The sequence below is a fragment of the Carassius gibelio genome, chromosome B17 (genome assembly GCF_023724105.1).
Source record: "Carassius gibelio isolate Cgi1373 ecotype wild population from Czech Republic chromosome B17, carGib1.2-hapl.c, whole genome shotgun sequence".
Lineage (NCBI taxonomy): Eukaryota > Metazoa > Chordata > Actinopteri > Cypriniformes > Cyprinidae > Carassius > Carassius gibelio.
In genome coordinates this window covers 5464743-5487723 of record NC_068412.1, presented here as the reverse complement: position 1 = coordinate 5487723, position 22981 = coordinate 5464743, and the positions used below count along the sequence as shown (strand labels likewise).

General features: G+C 38.6%; 1 protein-coding gene across 4 annotated transcripts in view; it reads left to right on the top strand.

The window, feature by feature from the left end:
* numb (NUMB endocytic adaptor protein) overlaps positions 1-22981 on the top strand; it is a 45231-nt gene that overhangs the window by 19553 nt on the left and 2697 nt on the right. Inside the window, exons 2-10 of one of the 4 annotated variants that reach the window (XM_052580348.1) lie at positions 1571-1710; positions 8341-8415; positions 13896-13928; positions 14780-14854; positions 15686-15826; positions 16110-16314; positions 16414-16719; positions 17442-17585; positions 18566-18712. In XM_052580348.1, the coding sequence (XP_052436308.1) occupies positions 1585-1710; positions 8341-8415; positions 13896-13928; positions 14780-14854; positions 15686-15826; positions 16110-16314; positions 16414-16719; positions 17442-17585; positions 18566-18712 (1252 nt within the window). In that variant the 5' untranslated portion in view covers positions 1571-1584. The remainder of the gene's footprint in view (positions 1-1570; positions 1711-8340; positions 8416-13895; positions 13929-14779; positions 14855-15685; positions 15827-16109; positions 16315-16413; positions 16720-17441; positions 17586-18565; positions 18713-22981) is intronic. The other 3 variants (XM_052580350.1, XM_052580351.1, XM_052580352.1) reach the window with 3 other exon arrangements.

The window sequence follows — 22981 nt, the reverse complement described above, 5'->3', positions numbered from 1 at the left end:
GGTTTTTTTGGCCCAACGAAAACCTTTGGTCAAAGCGGGCCACCTGGGGCTAGTGGAGGGGTTATGAACAAAGACGGGGTTTCTCCGTGTCTAGAGAGCGTCAGCGGGGATCATTTCAGAAAGATAACAGCTTTAACACCAGCATTTAAGACTTTTTTAAATAAGTTGAGCTCAAAACTCACTCTTAGTCAGCAGCGAGTGTTTGAAATAACTTGATCCGATGTGGATTACAATCACTAAACAAGGCAGAAATATTTATAAGTGATTTAAAAGACTATGCACGCTAAACATTAACGTGACCATAGTAAACATGGTAAATATGACCGCTTGGAGAAATCAGACGTCAGCTTCTTATTCTCTATCACAATTGTGTAATTTTTTTGTAACTTATATTATCTGTCATAAGTCTCGTCTCGAGAGTTTAGCTCCACGTAGCCTATCATAAAAATATAATAATGGTTTATGTTCGAGACATTATCACGCATTCTAAATGTGACGGCTATCTTTTTATCATCTTCGTTTTGTGATCGCACATGTTCCAGTGACTTATTTCTTAGTTTTCTGATAACTTCTCTTTGATGGTGAAATAATGAGGTTGCATGACGTTGTTCTGAGAGGCGTGTAAAGGCCGTGATTTAGTGACGTGCAGCGGTGCTTCAGGCTCCACTGTGGAAACCCTGCGCTTTAAGCCCTGGCTCGCACTGGCCCGACAGTGGAAATGTGGCTTGTGAGTGTGTGTGTGTGTGTGTGTGTGTGTGTGTGCTGGCACATATAGGGGTGAACGCCGCTCAGATCTAGTGGTCTCAGAAGAACAGCTACATCTACACGGTGTAGTTTTATTTTGACATCACTGAGGAAGCCAAGACTCCAATCCAGCCTTTTAGATCCTCCACATTTGACGCATGTCCTGTTTGTGTGATTTACAGAAATTACTTTCTTTTTATTCAGGTTTTTATTCATGAAAAAAGTTCCTTGAAGGGTTTGTTCACCCAAAGTTAAAAAACTTTGTCATTTACTTAACCTCATGTTGTTCAAAACCTTTGTGAATATCTTTCAGCTGCCGAATACACACACACACACACAAAACACACACACGCACATACACAAATATAGTTTAAAGAGTGTTGTGTATGTTGGGAAGAAAACAGTTGATATTCAAAAATGTTTGGGACAACATAAGTCTGAGTAAAATTTTCTTTTTTGGTTGAATTATCCCTAATAAGTATAATCTGTTTATGTTTCTGTTTTTTATGATATTAATTATTTTTCAAATTATCTATTTTCCATTTAATCAATATTATAAAAGATAATGTAAATGCAGCAGTCAGTTTTATATCAGCCATCACCCACCTTTCTAATATCAGCATTAGCCATCAAAAAAAATGCATATCAGTTGATCAGTTTCTAGTAATCTGTGAGCGCTGTACTGGTGCTGGGATTGACTTCTGAAGTTTTGATTCATATGTCTGTGTTATGATCTCTATTTATGGTTTTGTTTGAGCAGTAGTTTTGGAGTCATCAGTGGAGCAGATAATCAGATGTCTGTGTGTTTCTGTCTGTCTGTCTGCAGGAGGAGGCTGAGCCATGAATAAACTACGGCAGAGTTTCCGGAGAAAGAAAGACGTTTACGTGCCAGAGTCCAGCCGGCCGCACCAGTGGCAGACAGACGAGGAGGCCGTGCGCGGGGGCAAATGCAGCTTCGCCGTCAAGGTAATGGACACATGCACACCTGTGCTGAAGCAGCTGTCAATCATTCTCATGCTGTTCATCACTAGAGCTCTGAGGGACTCTGACACAGATCACAGCATGCCACAAGCTCAGTGTGTGTGACCCATTGTGGAACATTTTTGATAGGGAAACCAGATATTGTGATAAGAATAGCTCAACAAATATAATAAGAGCACAGCATTAAAATACGTCTTCTTCTGTGGTCTTTGCAGGTCCTGTGTTTGAAGAAACTTTGCTTTAAATATGATTATTACCTGAAAGTATTTAGCCCCTTTCACACTGCAATTGCGGCAAATACAGGGGTAAATTGTACCTGCAATTGGTCCCTGGTAGCTAGATTTGGCACTTTCACACTGCCAGTGATGACCCGGTATATGTGCGTGCTTTCACACACGACCCTTGAAGATCCCCTAACGACACGTGACATCAGCGCGTGACGTGTAATGTACGAGTCGAAACGTTAGGCACATTATACTTTCACTGAAGCAAGAAACGATCTCGGCGTCAGCGCGGAAAGTGAGGAACTAACTGATCTCTGCTTCATTACAGTTTGCACATGTGTTATCGTCGCGAACGTTGATCTTCCTTCAAAACAGCCGGTCATCACTTCGACACGGCATTAGATCTGGCTTTTGTTCACACAGCGCTCGTCCTGGGTCGAACCCGGCAATGTTACTAGGTCCCCGACCAGGGTTCGATTCGGTAATCAATCCCGGGACGTGGTTGCTTTCACACAGAAGGCGACCCGGCAATGTTCCGGAAATATTGCGGGTCTGATGTGCAGTGTGAAAGGGGCTTGAGACAATTTCTAAGAATTAGCTCCTCACACACGTGGTTCTCTATGTTAAAAAACAAAAACAAACAAGGGGCTAAATGTGCCTTTGAATGTAGTTTTATAAAAAAAAAAGCAAATTATCTAAAGTCTCTTCAATGGTTTAACAAAAACATTTATATTTTAAAGAAGTCAAAAAATATATGTATATGTATGTCATTGTTTAATGTGTGCCTGAAGTAAATAATTTGAGTTACATGACTTATTTTGCGATTGTATGGGTTTGATATATATATATATATATATATAGACATGCAGTGTTAATTTTATTTGTGCAATTAAATTAAGCAGGGGAGTTGAATTTTAAGTCGTGTCTCAAAGATTATTTAACTACAAATGGGTCAGACTGGTTGATAAGCAAGTTTAGTTTTCAGTTATTTTTGATTTTCTAGAAGAAGCAATGAGATGCAAAAAAGCAAGCAAGTAAGAAATGTATACTGCTCTTCGTTGGGAGAGTTTGTTGTGCTCAGCCCGCACCGTCCTTAACCTGCTTTTGATGTGTCTCTGATTGACCACATTTACCCACAATCCCACAGAGAGAGCAAATCTTCTTCATTCTGACCATCAGCGCTCCTCTTCTCCTGCAGAGCTGCTTATTCACCTCTCTGCTTTTAGTCTGCTGTATGGTATCATAGTGCCAGGTCAACGCGAATTGGTTGGGTTTGTGTCTTAATGTGTGTGTGTGTGTGTGTGTGTGTGTGTTGGTGTGTCTGTTTGGTGTTGTGTCCTAGATTCACTCACATCATCTGAGCTCTTATTTCTCCTCCTGCTGATCATAAATAAACTCCATACAGCTCAGTGTGTGTGTTTGTGTGTGTGTGTGTGTGTGTACAGTGAGTCAGTGTTTTGTATGGTTTGTGCTTTTTTAGGAATACGACGTCATTGAGATGGATTGTTTTGGTCTTTGATCTTTAGGTATCACTTTACTCTTTTTACATGCATTAGAAAAGTCATTTTAATGCAGTAATACTGCTTTGTAAAGCACCTTGTATAATAACTATAATATATTATTATTATTATTATTATTGTATGATCTTGTGAATAATTGTAAACAGAGATTCCATCAGAAAGTGTAATGCTTTGAAACTAGTGCTGGGCAACAATTAATTTTTATTAATCGCATGGTTTTCTGCGATTAATCCCATTGTTGTGACTCATTGTGTGCATAATAATAATAAAACTGCATTAATGCATGATAAAATTATTGTCAGCGTTCATTAATTAATGCATTAAAGCTATAATAACGTTTTAACTTGCCCAGCCCTAATTGAAACACGTGACAAACATCCACTTTCAGATGTAACGAGGAAGCTGTAAATAGTATGCTTTTTGACTTTGATTACAGTTTTTTATGAAAAGATATAATGCGTTACAATGTAGGTTATGAATAATTATAATGCATTATACATAAAGGCTTCAAGTAAAGTGTTAGCGTTTCAGAAAATGAAAGTTTATAGTTATTTATTTTGTTGAATATACAGTTCTAGCATTAAAAGACTGCATGAAGTGTCAACATGTCCCTTTGAAATATGTCTGATCAGGTTCTGGTGGACACGATATAGTCTTTATACAGGCCTGTCTTCATAATTCAACTATTAGCTGAAGAAAATAATGTGTAGTTCTGCACGTTGCTAGTGTTAATCAGTCTAAGATGAATAGATGTGTGCTAGAAGCAGATGCGTTTTTGATACCTGGTTTTGTTTTAACACGAGGCCTGTATTCCTGGGGTGTGTGATGAGCAGTTGACACAGAGGTTGTGTGGTGTTGAGGACACACTCCTGTAAGAAGAGCAGCTCTATGAATAGCTCTGTGCCCATTTCCAGCTGAATCACAGGCTCTGGACACCGCTGCTCTGGTGGATATAGACGGACGCTTTTCTCATTCATGCTTAATAACTGGTTCAGAGCCAGGTTAGGAGCCATGTCAGATGGAGACCTGACCTTAAAGCCTCATTTAGCAGCTCTCAAAATAAATGTCACTGGATCGATCCAAATCATTTCTGATCTTCTAATAGTCACATTTGTAAAGTGACAGTGTGTGTTTCCTCTTCGTGTAGAGCAATGTAAAGTGATAATGCACTCATATATGTAGATGGTAATATGACTGGACTTTCATTTATTAATTTTGATTGATATTTACTTTTTTGATTGTAAAAATATCTCCTTATATGTTCCACAGAAAAAAGTCTTGGAGGTTTCAAACTACATGACAGAACTCATTTTTTGCTAATCTAATGCTTTAGCTCTGTTTTATATAGTCAGATTACAGTAGTCCATGTAAACAAAGCATTTCTAACATAACTAGATCTAAAGTCGCTGATATTTAACCCTATATATCATACTGTATCATGTTGGATACACACATTTCTAAGACCTCTCAATGAGTTTCACTGTGTTTGATCATCAATAAAAACTAGTGCTGTCAATCGATTAAAAAAAATTAACTAATTAATCGCACAATTTTTTAAAATTAATCGCGATTAATCGCAATTAAAAGACTGAAACTTTTTGGATATGTAAATGTAAAATGTAAATAATTAATGTAAACTCAAGACAAAGAAACTATTTAAATTCAAAATATGATTGTTTATTGTAATTTTTGTTTAACTTGTAACACAGATTTTCTCATGTAAACAACATACCTGCAATAAACCATCAATATCCTCCAAATTAACTGTTGGCTTGAAAGCCATATTTATTACAGAAATAAAAACACAGGCATGTAAGTACCATTTGAATTTCAAAACAATCAATGCCAATAAAAAACAAAAATGATTTCCATGTTGAATTCTAAGTGGACTGCAAAAAAATTCCAAAGTATAGTCATTGCCAGTGCTTTAAGTGGGCCTGTATGCACTGGTACTCAGTACCGCCACCTCCAAATATAGCTCTTGAGCGTACCGCCACCTCTCCGTGCGTCCAGAACGTGCTTGTAGCGTACCGGTACGCTCATTTGGACATCTGTTTTAATAGAGGTTTTAATCTTTTACCTGCACTGCCGATTTTCAGAGCGCCCTTCACAATGCAAGCTTCCTAATTCATCCCACCCAGAGCAGAAACTACATTACCCATTCACCCTTAAGTTATACAAGTGAATAGCGCATTTGTGGCGCTTTCCCACTGTTAAGTGTCAACAACTCAACGTGGCCGGAGAAGGTGTGTGAAACTGGTTGTGAGTTATACTAAAGCAAAATCTTGAGTATTTATTGTCTGGTAAACATTAAAAACTGTCTGCGGAGGTTGAGTCGTCCTGCAGCCCCCGCTGGCTGCTCATTGGCTGCAGCATCTTTTTTCTAAGTTCTAAAAAAATACCGTATACGGCAAGGCACAAATTTAGATATTCATTTATCTAATTAATCTATAGCCTATGCACAAAGACAATATGATCTTTTTGTCCCCTTTTTGTTTTAAAGCTTGATGAAGAGAGAGAGAGCGCACGTTGCTGCAGCTGAGGAGGACAGTGATGCACGCGTACAGGAGTGATTGACAGTTCGCGGCACTGTGTACAAAAAATACTCCGCTACACAATTATTTCGTTATTTTCATTTAAGCTTATTAACGTTAGCGTTACAGAAAGGTCTGATTTACGCACTGTTACAGTCATTGTTTTTTTTTTATTTTAAACAATGACATTTGAGTTCATGATTTTAATGTTTCTGTTTCTTGTGGCAGACTAAATGAAGAGTAATGTTTCTTGTGGCAGACTGAAGAGTAATCCGGCAGAGTTTTATACTGAAACTTTCCGTCTAAAAGTCCTTCCTTGGTCTTATCCATATTTCTTTGCACGTTGAACACACATAGGCCACAACTGAAAATAAAAAAAACTGCAACCGCGTTAATTGCGTTAATTTTTTTTTAACGCGTTAAATATTTCAAATTAATCGAATGCGTTAACGCGCTAATTTTGACAGCACTAATAAAAACATAATCAAATGTGAGTCTTAAGTATGATCACCAGGCTTTTGAGGATCCCCCAACCTTGTTTTTAATATGACTGAATTTGTATTTAACATAATTTAATAGAAACATGGCAAGTTACTAATTATAATACCTACATTTCCTTAGTAATCCGAAAAGCGCATAAAGAAAATGAATATTTACATTCCCGAGGAACATCATAATTGACTTCAGTTATGCATTTTAAAACATATTTCCATTATAGCGTGTGAAGCTGTATGATGAATATATACTGCATGACACGTGCATCTGCACTGCAGTTTATGAGGAGAATTCAGTCAACCCTTGTGTTCTTACAAGGGGGAATAAAAATAAGGTTGTTTCAATAAGTTTTGCACACACTGTAAAAAAAAAAATATGTAGTTTTTACAAAATAATTTTGGCAGCTGTGGTTGCCAGAATTATTTTGTAAAAAATACAGAAACCCTGTAAACACATTTACTGCCAAAACAAGAGAATTAAATGTAAACCAGTGAATCCAACAAAGCACACTGCCATTAAACTCTGGTTTGTACCTTTAGCATACTGACAACCACCATAATAATGCAGGAGGTGAAAGAGAAAGCCACATGAAGGTGAAAGTGACATACAGCCAAGTATGGTGACCCATACTCAGAGTGCGTGCTCTGCTTTTAACCCATCCGAAGTGCACACACACACACGCCCGGGGAGCAGTTGGGGGTTCAGTGCACCTCAGTCGTGGTATTGCCGGCCCGAGACTCAAACCCACAACCTTAGGTTTAAGAGTCATAGTCTCTAACCACTAGGCCACGACTTCCCCTTCCCCTGAGCTTTGATGAAGAATCAAAGCTCATCACAAGTAGCTTCGCCACAAGCAGAAGTATATATTAACTTATTAGACAACACACATGATACTTAAATAATGCAATGAACTTTAATTAAACAACTGAATATGTAACATTAAAGCCCAAATCAACATAACAGATAACTAAAATAATAAAATAAACATGATTATTTAAACAAAATACTTAAAAATGTGTCACGCAGGGAATTCTGGGAATATCATTTTACAGTTTTATACTGTAAATTATACATTGATTTGTTCTTTTTTACTTATAAAAACTGGTTATTAAATATGTATTTTAAAATTTTAACCTGTATATAGTACAGAAACTTTTTTTCTGTAGTGTTTTTACAGAATTTTACAGTTAAAATTACACTTCTTTTTTTTACAGTGCAGTATTTTCTCTACTCTTTAATTCAAAATGGATGTCAAATGTTTCATGTATTTGAGGTCTGAGATGCGGGAACGGTGAAGAGAGAGAAGGCAAACATGTAGCATTTTATGTCAGCATTGGCGTCTAATCAGCCAGTGTTATCTTAAATAGCACGTCATCTTTTATAACATGGGATTTTGACCAAATATATTCAATCTTGACTTGTGTAAAATGTTGCAACAAGATGTTTTTTTTTTTATTAGTTATGGTTATAATCTATATAGACACATAAGCTGCTAAATCTAATCCAGCTGCTCTCAGATGTGACTGCTGATGTCACAAATTGACAGTAGTAGCTTCTTTTACTAGGACACGGGGAAGGACTTCCTGTCAGCACAGTAGCTTCCCGCCTCTCAGTCTGACCTCAGTCCCAGGAGTGTTTTTGTGAGACACATGATGTTTTCTCTCGGAGCGCTCTGCTGTGGGTACAGGGCTGTTTCCACACATCGAGTGTCAGCGGCCACCGCTCCACTAGATCCAGCAGGAATAGATGGGACTGCATGACCTCTTCCTGTCACAACAGGAAACCCTGAGTCACGCTTTCAGAGCTTAACTGCTGTTTCTCTGTGTGTGTGTGTGTCTGTAGTATCTGGGGCACGTGGAGGTCGAGGAGTCTCGTGGCATGCACATCTGTGAAGATGCAGTCAAGAGATTGAAGACGGTAGGTGTAACTTCATCGCTCACATCTCCAGTGCTGTTCCTCAGTCTGGGTGATCCATCTGAAGTGGCTTGTCTCCTCCTGCTCTTCTCTTCTCTTCCTCTTCTGCTGGTCTTTTCCATGCTGTCATGCATCAACAAAAGCTTTGTGTTTAATATAAGTTGAGCTCAGATGACAGCATTTATCTCATAAGGTTGATTTCACACAAAAGGATTGTTACTGTAACATTAGGCACTGGGATGCTTTTCTCAGGATTCTTTGATTAATAGAAAGTTAAAAGATCAATGTTTATTTAAAATCAAAATCTGTTACAATATATGCTACCGTTAAAAACTTTGGGGTCAGTCTTTTTAATTTTTTCCTTAAATTTTTTTAAAGAAATGAATAGTTTAATTCAGAAAGGATGTGTTAGAGGGATAAAATGTGATTGTAAAGAGACTTATATTGTTAGAAAAGTGCAGAATAAATATCCTGGAAAAAGTATCACAGGTTCAAAAAAATATTAAGATGTTATAGATCATTGATAATAAATCAGGATCATGTGAGACTGAAGACTGGAGTTATGATGCTGAAATTTCAGCTTTGATCACAGGAATAACAATTTAAAACATATTAAAATAGAAAACCATTATTTTAATTTGTAATCATATTTCAAAATATTACTGTTTTTTGTTCTGTGTATTTGATCAAGTAAACTCAGGCTTGATGAGAATAAAAGACTTCCTTAAAAACCTAAAAAACCTTACTGGTCCCAAACTGAGCGCAACTTCTTTTGTCTCCAAATAATTTTGTAGTTTTTAGATTTAATACAGTTTTTCTATATAGGCTTTCCTCCTCTGATTTCCACTGAAACGCTGCTCTGAATCACCTCTGATTGCATTACTACATAACCTTCCCACAAACCATGCAGCAGCAGGAGACAGTTTTTATAGTTTTGATAACATTAACATCCCAAGCCATTTAATTAAGCATTTAATGAGCATCACGTTTGCAAATGTCAAAATGTCAGATTGTCTGAATAATCACATAGGCTGAAATAACTTGCCAGCACAGCCAAAAACAGGATGTCAGTGCACAGAGTTTTGGGTGATTGTTTTGAAAGCTTTATTCTTTATAAAGACGTAGTTCTGGATGCAGAGAGAAGGTATCTTATCATCCGTCATAACCTCAACATGTAAGCACACACACACACACACACACACACAGCCCTCTCGAAAGGCGTGAGTTTCTCAATACTAAACCTAAACCGAAGGATCTGAGTAGACAGACGTCTGCGTGCTCTGTGAACAAACTCCCGCTCGTCTGAGAATCCCAGCTTTCACAGATTGTAATAAAACAGGAATTCACCTACAAATCAAAATTGCGTAATTTTAAATCTACTTGATTTTCAAACCCATATGACTCTTAACCCGGAGAGTCTAAGCTGCTCTTTTCTGTGCAGTGAAAGTGAATGAAGACCCCAACTGGAAAACATCTCAAAGCAGGATTTACAGTCAATAAAGACTTACATGTTGGTCCGCCCATCACAAGGCTCTCAGATGGTTTCAGAAAGCTTTGAATACAGTGTACAAGCTTTATGGAGCTCGATAGCCACTGATCCCCAGCCACTTTCATTTCATGGAAAAGCTGCATGATGTAGCGACACTAGATTTTCTTATTAAAAAATGCAAATGTGATTTAAAATGCCATTTAAAAAAGCTCCAGGTTTGATGTGCTTGTCTGTAGGGCTCCACAAGCTGAAATTTGTGTTGATAGATAGATAGATAGATCAAATGAGTATTAAAAAAAGATTATTATTAGCATGATAATTGTTATTACAAAAAAAGTAACAAAATAAGAGATATTGCTATTGCTTTATTTCACTTTATAATAAAAAAGAGCGTTAACATATAATAATAAAGACTCTAGCATGTAATTGAACACAGTCCGCATGTGTATATATATATATATATTTAAAAAAATAAAAAATTATGTAATAACATTTATAATAGTTTTAATAAAATAGCAGATTTGATCAAATTAAGCCAAATCGCGATTTTGATTTAATTTCTAATAATCGTGCAGCTGTAGTCAGTCACATGGCTCTTGAATGAAGACACAAACACACTGATCATAACTAATGATGTACGAGCTTTAACAGATAAGTCATCTCTCATGACCCTGTAACCTCCTCAAGCCATCGCTCGGACAGTCCAAACCTCATTATTTCCACATCTTATCAGCACTAATTAAGTTACCACCACTGTAACCCCCGGAGCAGTGCATCAAGTGATTGGACGTGTGTGTGCGTGTTTGTGTGTGTGTGTGTAATGAGATTTCCTGTCACTGGAAGTTTACCCTCGTGTCCAGGAAGTGCATGTGTCTCTGCAGAGGCTCATCTTTATAGATGTCATCCACGTGTGTTTGTTGTTTATTGTTACTGTGCTAGCTGTAGCTAACATGATGAATGTGTGTGTGATGTGGAGATCTAATGCACTGCGCTCATCACGGGCTCATGTTTGGGAGGATGTATCCATGTCTAGAGGAGGTTTTTCCTGAGTTTCCCGTCTGTTAGTTTAACCTCCAGGTTTGTGAAGGATGAGAGCACACGTGTACTTCTCAGGTCACACACAGGATGTTTGTGTTTGCTGATGATCTTTGACCTCTGATGGTTGGAATTTAGGAGGCCACAAACTACCCCGTAACTTCCTGTTTTCCAATGACAGTCTGAAAAAATGTGGAACCTCTTATCAATTAAGACTTATGAGCTCCAAGCGTTCACAAGTGAAGACAAAACCTTTAAGTCAGGATTTTAAGATATTTTTAGTCATTAAAAATTCCATTATTATTTTTTTTATAACTTTTTTTTTTTTTTTTTGGTTTTAGAAACACTTTGAGCTCTGTTTTATGTGCGAGCCTACAATAATGGACAGTTATTATTTTTATTTTCATTTCATTTCGTTTTTCACGTTCATTCGTTTTTTCTTTACGTTACCTAAATGAAAATGCTAAATGTTGCTTTGGCAGCTAGCTGAAATAAAATGCATTTAAAGAGTAACCTCTCCTGCTATAGGCTGAGACAAAACCTTTATTATAAACTTGTCTGCAGTCAGTTCAGCGCATGCATAATATGCATTCAGTTTGCACAGCCGTATTATGTCTTGCTGCATTTTCCATGTTCTTCTGAAATTAAATAATTAACGTGCTCATTTGTTGTTATCTTCTGAATGTTCCTTCGCTGCCAGCTCATGATGACACGAGGAAATGAATTGAATTACTTGGAGAGTTATAACATATTCACAGAAGTAATCAAGACTTGTGTTTGTAGGTGGGTTATGTAGTAACTGTAACGACAACATTAGCTCTCAACAGTGTAAATGTAGGCTGATTCAGAGAGAAAGAAGAGCACCAGGATATTTGGCTTTCTCTTTACCTCCAGCTCCTGTATTTCTGTCTGTCCACCCTGCTCAGAATGTCCTCCTCCGTCTGTTTGCATATGTACTGAAGTGAATGCATTACGATGTTCTCTTTCTCTGAGCAGGTTTGTTGACATGAGCCATTAAGAGCATCTCGATCCTCTCTGACCCCTCAAACCTCTTTTCTAACCCAATGAGCATCACTTTCCTTCTTCTGCTGTGTATGAGTTGACACGTGCGGAAACAAACCGTAACTTTAACTCGTAACATGTAACCTCCACCTCTTTCTGTGTCTTAACTGAAGATGTGGCCAAATAATGGCTTTGCTGGTCATGATCACTTGAACTGAAACCCAAACCTCAGTTAAGGGACATGAAGCCAGTCTACACTCTTAAAAATAAAGGTGCTTCACGATGCCACAGAAGAACCGTTCTGTTTCACCTATGGTACTTTGTGGTGAAAGAAGGTTCTTCAGATTATAGAAAGGTAAGAAAGAGACGGTTCTTCGTTATTTTTAAGAGTGTAGATGAGAGGAAGTGACTCATGTTTGGTGAACCGTGCACTTCTTGTTTTACAAAGGCCACATCCACACCATACGATTTAGGAAATGTATTTGAAATAAAGCAATCAGACACACACACACACACACACACACACAGTGGTTGACATAACTGCTGCAATGCTCTGGAGTCATGTAGTTATAAACAAGAAACGTGATGACCAAACACTTGTGTGTACACTCTTAAAAAGAAAAGTTCCCCAAATAACCTTTCCTTTTTAAGAATGTTTTTAAAATCTTTAGTTTTTTTTTTTTGCTATGAAGAACATTTTGTGTAATGGAAAGAACCTTTATTTTGAAGAATGCACAGAATGGATTGCTTTTTTAGCTGCAGTGATTATTTTAGCATCATGGAAAAAATATATTGAAATTAGTTTTTAATTAAAAATTTTGTTGAAGCCTAAATATTATTAAATATAAATGTATTTTTTAAATAATGTTTTAAAAGGTTGTCTGTAATACGGCTGGTGTGTATGTGGCTGAAGATGCGGTGTGTTCGTAGTGAACACTGACTCAGGATCAGTTCTTTCCCTGATGTCATGTGAGGTCAAACCTGCTGCCATCACTAACATCATAACACCATTCATTTAGAAGAATAGTTCACCCAAAAACCTAACTCTGCCATGATTTATTTACTCACCCTCACCAAAACCTTTCAGTGCCTTTTTCGTACATGCAACACAAAAGAGGACATTTAGTAGCATGTTCAGGCTGCTCTTTTCCACACAGAGAAAGTGAACCGAGACAGAAGCTGTTGCACTCAGAAAAAGCACCATGAAAGCAATCCGTGTGACGATAGTCAAACTAATCATGATCATTTTGTTGGAAAATTATAAATGCTGTTATTAATTACGATTTTCAGAAATGTATTTTAACGTCTCATCAGATTTATTGCATTAAAGAAACTGGTAAAACCATAAGAAGCTCCTCAAAAGCTAAAAACGTGCAATTCCAAATATTAATTACAATAATTCCCAAATTATGTTCATGTTTTTCTACAATCAACCGTAAACATACTCTGCACTATTCATGATAACTAATAGAGGATAGCTTAATCAATAACTCAATCGACTGAATAAAAATTAAATAAAAATGTTGCAGCTTTGTGAGTTGCATGGTCTACTTTTATGATTTGTCATTTTTGTAGCTCAGCAGCATCCCTCTACTTTTATTGAATGGAAAAGAGCAGCGTACACATTTTTCCTAACATCTGTTAGAGAGTTATATGTGTTCAGAGCAACACGAGGAGAGTAAGTGAGCCACTGTTCCTTCGAGAGGAGTGAAGTAATCAAACTCTTAATACTAGCTCAGTAACATCGACACACTCGTGGTGAGTCTGACGGCTGATTGGGGATCTCCTCCTCCTCCTCTCCTCTCCATACTTCACCACTCTGTCGTTCCTAACCATCTAAACCCATCAAACCAGAGTCTGTCCTGACACGCTCTCACAGGACGTTGTTCATGAGTTCATTTGTAACCCTCTCCTGCCTTTTCCTCCCACAACATCCCCTTACCAACCTCCATTCCAGGACAGAAAGTTCTTCAAGGGCTTCTTTGCAAAAGTAAGTTCTGCTGTGTGCATTCATGTACCATCCAGAAAATGCTCTTATGCAAGTACATGAACTCAAGCGCTTCTAGTTACTGAAGCTTGATTTTCTGTCTTTGTTTCGGTCCTCGGTTTATAATCCTAATGCCAAACCATGAGACAGTCAGTGTATGTGCAAGCGGGGCTATCCCATGACTACATGTAAGAAGTGTAGGCTTTTCTCTGATGCAAGGTGTAATTCACCTCTAGAGGGCGCTGGTGCACTCTTGCAGACATTCTTTATTTAACCAGTTTTCCACACTTTGCCAATTCATCTGTAAAATCAGCACATTGGTCATCCTCTGCTCTTGAGTCCTGAGATCTGAATGCATTTAGATGTGCGTTTGTGTGCTTGCATAAGAGTAAGTTTGTGAGTGTGTACACTTAGATTAGTTTGCTCCTAAAACACGTCTGGAGCAATAGAAGAGTGTGTGCAAAAGGGCAAGCTGAGATTCAGAACTCATCTTGTCTTCTTTCAAGTAACGAAAGCATGTGTGTGTGTGTAAGAAATAACTAATTTCTGCACTTAGGTAAGTGTGAACACTCACAGCTCCCTGAATCAGGATTGTGTGTGTGTTTGAGTGCTTCACTTCTACCGTTTCTTTCTTTCTCGCGTTATACGACATGCAGCCTTCTCCTAACACTGCTGTAACCTTCTCAAAACATATTTGAACTGTCCTCTGTTTTCAGGTGTTGTTGATAGATGAAAGTGCACTTGTGTGAAAGAGGGTGAAGGGCCTCCACGAGGGATAATCAGGTCTCTGTTTGTGTGTCTCTTTCCCCGTCCATCTCTCACTGTGTGTGTGTGTGTTGTGTGTGTCCACACAGGCGGGTAAGAAGGCCGTGCGAGCCGTGCTCTGGGTGTCTGCGGATGGCCTGAGGGTCGTAGATGACAAGACAAAGGTACTGAAGGACTCTCTGATCCACCAGATACTGACACATACAGCAGATTACAATGAACAGTTCGCTGTTGACCATAAAAATAAGAGCACTTACAGTGAATTCAGATGGAGATTTTGTCATGTACTTACATCCGTGATCCTTTTCCAGTGGAATGATCGCTGTCTGATTCATAATAACACTTTGCTGGATGTCAAGACTTTGAGTACGATGTGAATCACACCGAGCACATTCATGATGCTCTTGTGTCACTAAAACCTTCAGTCCCATTCATTGCAAATGCATAGAAAAGAGCATCTTTTTTGCTGATGAAAGGTTTGGATGAGCAGTGCTGGTGTGTTTGTGTCCTGCTCAGTGTTTTCTGACACCTGCTGGTCAGAGTCAGTTATTGCTGATCGCTGCATTGAAGGCCGGCTGGATCTTGGTCTGACAGATGATGGTCCACTTAGCTGCGTATGAATGCTGCTGAACTTTTAAATATGTGCCAGCTTTTACCTGATGCAGATCTTCTCAAATGCGTCATGAAAATCATTTATAAATCTGTTTTTCCACCAAAAACATTTGAATGTTATTCACAGCCATAAATATTTGTATCATTTAATTTCCTGCTCTATAAAAAAAATATTATTAATACTCTTTTCATATTCTCCTTTTTAAAATGTTGTAAAATAAAAATAGTACTTCAATCCACATACGTGAACATTTTCTCAGTTTTGGCCCCCAGGCTTTCCTCGGGGTTTGCATTTGGTCTCTCTTGCTCTCCTTCTGAAGACAGCATGACCACAGATGAGCTGATGCATGTTTGTTCACTGAATGATATGCATGTGTTCCCAGGATCTGATTCTGGACCAGACGATAGAGAAGGTTTCCTTCTGTGCGCCCGATCGTAACTTCGAGCACGCCTTCTCCTACATCTGCAGAGACGGGACGACGCGCCGCTGGATCTGCCACTGCTTCATGGCCGTCAAGGACTCGGTGAGAAGCTCGTATCCGTCACACACTCTCCTGGAGAGACTTGGGACTTTTAATTTTTTTATTTTTTTTATCGCCAATCAAGTTTTAGGTTTCAGGATTTGGAGTTGTTCCAATAAAATATGTATGAGCCAAAAGTAGTTGAAATATATTGCCTGATCAGATATCTGAGTACCTTAATGTTGTGAAAATGTTTCATATTTCATATAGTCACATTAAACCCACCATCCTTGGATTCGTCTGAAAGACTGTGTTTAGTATCTGTCCTGTTTGGTGTCGGTCTCAGGGCGAGCGTCTGAGTCACGCGGTGGGCTGTGCGTTCGCTGCGTGTCTGGAGCGCAAGCAGAAGAGGGAGAAGGAGTGCGGGGTCACGGCCACCTTCGATGCCAACCGCACCACCTTCACTCGCGAGGGATCCTTCCGCGTCACCACAGCCACGGAGCAGGCCGAGCGAGAGGAGGTCATGAGACAGCTGCAGGAAGCCAAGAACGGTGTGTGTGTGAGAGATTTAACACTAACACTAAAAACACACTGGAGGCCTGTCTCAAGTGACATGCGTTTAGAGGGTCTAACCGTTCCTCTGTCTGCAGACTCTGAGGGGGTGTTGGGCGGCTCCTCTGTCGGCGTGTCTAACCCTGGGGTCACCCTCGCTGGACCCAATGGCTCTTCATCCTCTCCTCCTCTGCCCATGAGCACTCTGGCCCCTCAGGAAGCCAATCCTCACGCCATCCCTCGACGCCACGCCACCGTGGAGGCTCTGGCTCGCCAGGGCTCGTTCAGGGCCTTCCCTGCGCTCAGTCAGAAGACCTCTCCCTTCAAACGGCAGATGTCGCTGCGCATGAACGAGCTGCCCTCCACCGTGCAGCGCAAGTCTGACTTCCCCATCAGAAACACCGGTGAGGCTCTGCAGTCTGCCTAACGTCTGCTTAATATTGTCCTCCTGACAAACCTTATTTAGGAAAGCTTATGTATATAGCTTTAAGATGATGTATGATTCTCAATAAAAAATAAAAAAAGACACTTGGTCCATGGTCACAAATATTTAGTCTTTAAAAGAGTACAGAGTTTAATGACAGAATTGTGTGTCTACAATTAATTTTTTGAAATACAAACGCTAGCTGTAGCAAAAACATTGTTTATGAGCTGTTTATTTGACATCTTTCAGCGGTTGAAACACTGATTAAGTGATTACATGAGACATTTATTTTGTGCTATAACTAGTAGTAAAGAGGAGGAGATGATCTCCCATGTGTACTGAGGTACTACAGCCATCTGTCATTCCTCATTGTTTGAGTTTCATAATAACTTTGACAGAATTTGAAAGGCGAGACTTCCTATCAAAAGTAGTGAGGTAGTTAAGCGCTTATTGTGATCATTGGATGGCAAATGCCCTGCAAATGTTTGTGGAAATGTTGTTCATGCATCAACTAAAACAGCACACACTAGAAGATTGATTCTTGGTATGTACGAGCCGATATCAGTTAATCAAAATATAATCCGCTCTACTATACTATATGTCCTCCTCTCTTTCTCCTTCCCTCTCTGTAGCTCAAACTCAAACAGTGTTCTTCTGTCACCTTCAGTAGTGAATGTTGTGCTGTGTGTTTGTGTTTGTTAGTGCCGGAGGTGGAGGGTGAGAGCGACAGCATCAGCTCTCTGTGCACTCAGATCACATCCACCTTCAGTGGGGCTCCAGAGGACCCGTTCTCCTCCGCACCGATGCCCAAACCCACCTCCTCCCCGCAGTCACCCTCAGCTCCAGGTCAGCTACACCCTCACACGCTCCACAGTTTACAAAGACCAGATCTGTGTGTTATGACTTGCACCACTAGCCATTTTTTCTTTATCAGAATGAATGTAAACATGCTTTTTAAAAAAATAAATTTAATCAGAATTTGATATATATTACCATTAATTTCAAAACTTTTGATGTTTTTAAAAGAAGGCTCACTTATGCGGACCAATTTTATTAGAAAAAACTGTAAAATATCACTACAGTTTGAAATGATTGTCTGTTTGAATATATGTTCAAATGTCATCTATTCCTGAGTTTCCAGCATCATTCCTCCAGTCTTCAGTGTCACATGACCTTCAGAAATCAGTCTGATGTTGATTTGCTGCTCAAGAATTTTTTTTTATTATTATTATTACCGTATTTTTCGGACTATGAGTCGCATTTATTTACAACCAAGAACCAAGAGAAAAAACATTACTGTCTCCAGCTGCGAGAGGGCGCTCTTGGCTTCTCTTGGTTCATATCTCTCGGTTCATGTCAAATTCATTTTGATAAATAAGTTGCACCTGACTATAAGTCGTGGGACCAGCCAAATTATGAAAAAAAGTGCGACCTATAGTCCGGAAAATACGGTATTATTATCACTGTTGAAAACCGTTGTGCTGCTGAATTTTTTGGAAAGCGTGATATATATACAGTACATAAACTCTTTGACAGCCAGCTAGTAAATTTGTCACCCATCTCCATTACTAATTCAAAGTTTGTCGTATTTATTGATGACAGAAGAATTTTCCTCCTGCTGTCACCATACTATAAGCACAACTATAATCATGTGATTCCAGACTAGTCATTATAGACCCAGAACACTGATTACCTGCAGAACTAATCTAATTGTGTTCGCAACCCCTAATGCATGAGTGTGTGTGTGTGTGTGTCCTATATGTTAGCACTCTGTCTGCTTGTGTCCTGCTCTGTCTCTAATCTTCACGTCCTGTCTGCTGCTGTAGTTAATGGTGCAGTTGCTGCCTTCCCGGCTCCTAGTGTCACTGTAACTGCTGTGCCTCACTCACCCGTGCTGCCGCCCCCGCTGCCTGTCCGAGAGACTAACCCCTGGGCCAAGACCCCAAACAAAGCCCCAAACACAGCACACATAGGTAAGAGCTGGGCTTGCTGCCACAGGAAGTGCTGACCATGCAGAATAGTTGCTGAGAAACTCATTTTGGTTGTAATGTAAGGCCAGACCACTGTGAGCAGCTGTGGCATAAAGGGCTTTTCAGTGACTTTACAAGTGTAAGCATGCATCAGAATTGTTTTATTCTAGATGCTGACTGTAGTTTGCAACTAAACAGACAGTCATGGTCATAATCTATTTATGCTGTAGGGTCAAATGCTGTAGGGACTTTTTCTGACGAAAGAAAAACATTTATGGTGATACAAGTCAAAGTATTAAATGTTGTATTTACCGAGTAATCCACATTTAATCAACATACCTACATTTGGTTATTGACATTTGAAAATGGGTAAAATGAAAAAAATTGGATGAATAGGGCTGTATAAATAAGATTTCAAAGGAAAGATTGTTTAGAATGAGAATCTAAAAAGATATTAAAATATAATTAATAACGTTTCGAGATAATAACCTTTAGGAAAATAATATTTTATGGCTCTCAGACAGGTATGTTCTATGCAATTCTGTTGATAGAAAATCACAAGATATTTCTAGTTCCAACATTATCTCTTTAGTTATTGATCTTTTTTTTTAATCAGCTGTATGCAAAATGACCCACATTTGTTTTTTGAAAAATGCATTAAGATCTTCATATCTCTGGGAATTAATCATTGAAGGCTTTTGAAAGGAATATACTTAAATGAAGTTTTATAAAAAACCTAAAATGTTATATCTAAAAGGATATTAAGAAAGCATTACTTTACAGGCATGCAAAAAAAAAAATTTTACCGTCTAAAAACTTCACATTTTTTTTAACTATCAATGTTTACATACAATGAAACAAGATTTATAAAGTCAACAGATTTGACTAATAAATAGACCTACCAATCTCTGTATAAAAATAACATGATGCTGGCATGCTGCCATCTTTCTAAAGTCATTTTTACATCATTTTTCTACAGAAAAAAGGGAGGTTTCCAAAATTCGGTTGAATTGACATGGAATGACCCTATAGTATTTGTAAATGTATGATTTAACAAAAATAAATGGCTAAAAAAAAATTCATCATTCACCATCTTGTTTGAATTATTGTATAAGAATCAAAGAATGTCTTGTCTATAAAAGTATGTCTTGTAAGAAAGGACTAGGTATTAAGAAGAGTTACATAAAGAGAGAGTTATATGTAGTGCAGTAAACCGTGAAAGAGAACTGAACGAGGCACTCACGCCTCTGACAGGAGGCTTTTTGTGTGTGGCATTTCGAGATGTGGACTAGCAAAGTAAAAAAGACTTAACTCTGGTGCACTACAAAACAGTCCACTATGTCTTAAAGGCCGTGTTGCAAGGTAAATTTTTTTAACGAATATGTGCAATTTGCTTGTTGGTAATAAACATTTAAACTGTTATCCATCGATTTTATTTTGTTGGGTATCACAAAACGGAATATAATACGAAAAAATAGGTACTATCTTACAGTGGTCTCCTTTCCCCCACAATGCATTGCATCACGTCACGTTGGGGAGAGAATTTACCAAAGCCGCCTTGAGAGCATTGAGAGTGACTAGAGAGACGAGAGTATTCAGATAGCGCAGAACGCAGATTATAGATAAATAGATAAATACATATATATAGATAGATAGATAGACTAGATACAGTATATAGATAGATAGATAGACAGACAGATAGATAGTGAGATAGCGACCAACAGCGACCCAAACGCACTCACTTCCCTACAGCACAAGCTTTCTAACGCAGTTTACATGGGACGGCACCCACACAAGCTCCTGTCAAACACAGCAACACACACGCGGCTATGTTTGCAACAACATTTTCACCAGAAGAGATAAACGCTTAGAAACGTCCATACAGCTAGCATGATGCCTTTTATTTCTAGATGACAAAGACAAAATTTACCAGTTCTACGACACTATGACAAAGGTTACCGGTACTTCTCTGAACTAACCTCATGATCACTGCCACTAGATATAAAGAAAACATTGATTTTTCACTCCGTGCTATTCAATGACAGTAATAAATAAATAAAATTGTGTGTGTGTGTGTCATTATTGTGCACTGCTGCTCGTAAACTAGCTCCAGTGCTCATTGCTGCGATGCTAAATGATAGCAACTCACCAGGACACTTCACCAACTCTCCACTCATTCTCCTCGGACCATGCATAGGCTTTGACGGACATCAGTTCTTGGCAATTCCTCATTTGCCCTCTCACGACTGGCTCGATCGAAATTACACGGCTGTGGGCCATCATACATGTTTGCTCTCGCCACCTCTTCCTCATCCCAGTCAGTCGCTATAGTTCTGATGCTACGTTCCAGGCAGGTTTTTGAGCTCGTAATCACTATTTCATACTACTACTAATGACTTTGTACCATTCCAGGCAAGTTACGCCAAACTTTCTGAGCGCAAGGAATTGTAACTAGATTATTTATTTTATTGCATCGTTGCATTGACCTAAATCTTGAGTGATTTATGTACCCATTAATCGAAAGTGGTGTTTAACCTGCAACATGGCCTTTAACTGAACATAAAAAGTGGAAAATCTGATATCAATATATTGAGTCTGTGAATTAGGTCTGTCTTTTGTCTTTTTTTTCTGTTTATATGTTCTTTATCTGTTTGTTTGTTCTTAATGTTTACTTCTCTAATAAAAATGTTTAAGGACTTGTATTAGTAGGGGTGTAACGGTATGCAAAAATCACGGTTCGGTACGTACCTCGGTTTTAAAGTCACGGTTCGGTTCATTTTCGGTACAGTAATGGAAAGAAATGCAAACATTAAACTGCAGGTTGTTTATTACTATAAACTTTTATTTTTACAATTTTTGAAATACTTTTTAATAAAATGTATATCAAATAAAAAAAGAATAAGAAATAAAATACTGCTGCAAAGTTCTTCACTAAATAAAATACTCTTAGTCTCAAACCAATATCATATAATAAAATATAATGAAAAATATAAATAAATAACTATGATTACAGTGCAGCATTACCAGTCCCAGCTTTTAGGCCTGCTCATATTTAAAAAATATATATATATATAAATTTTCCAAAGTGTAAAGTGCAGTATCAACAGTTTCAGTTTTTAGACCTGCTCAGATTTCGTTATTGCGTTGGACTGATCAGAATTAAGAGCAAAGGTCTGTTTAAATGCCGACGGGAGCTGCGTTTGAATTACAATAGTTTTTTTTCCTAGTTGTAGTGAGTTCACACTCGCGTGATGCCTTTTGAAAACCTTAGGCCGGTGACACACTGGCATATTGCACCTGTCAAACATAGTCTATTTTGCCGTCAATACTGTTGTGTCCTGGCGGCTGCCTCGCGTTTTCTGTCTTGACACACCAGAATCGTGCCTGACGTGCCGCTGGCGCACTGCTGCTACTGTAGGTGACATAGAGGGAGACCGCCGAAAGACTAGGCTCTTGTCTTCATGACAACAATATCAACTTTTTGTTACACACCTACGCCTACTGATAAAGGACACGGTCAACAGTATTGACGGCAAAATAGACAATGTTTGACAGGTGCAATATTTGAAAATCGATAATTGTTTTATTTTTATTTTTAATTACATATATATCTGAATTTATGTCAACCTCATGAATTAATATGTGTTTGTGTACAAAATGACATATAAACATATTTTCCTATTATATTTTACCTGGAAACGCTTCTAACACACGCGCGTGTTGCGTGAAAAATAGGCGTCGGCTCTATTTCTAGCATGCATGTGTTTTCCGCGTGGCTCAAGCTGTGCCTGAGACCCACGTCTCACGAAGGCAGTCTGCAAGCTCTAACCTGTTAACATGGGAGCCGGATTAAAAACAGACACGCCACGCAGCTGAGACGGCCTTAGAATCAGTTGCAGGGCGGGATTTTTGCTGAACGCAGAGATTTCCACCACTTAATATGTTCGTTTGGAAATACGAAAATGTATATGTTCCACATACAAATATTGCATTCCGTCATTCGGTACACACGTGCACCGTACCGAAAGCCCTGTACCGAAACGGTCCGGTACGAATACACGTACCTTTACACCCCTATATATTAGTATTAGTTTTTGCCGTTTTATCTAAACTGGTATACAAAAAAGAAAAGGTATCAGAGCAACTCCTGTTTCTGGAGGGCTAACATTTTGCTCAGAGTTTAACTCCAATACCAATGTCTAGGTGTTAAAGGCTACAGTTTTAATTGTATGTTGTATGTTGTCAGGCATCTCTGAATGCTTTCTAATTGCT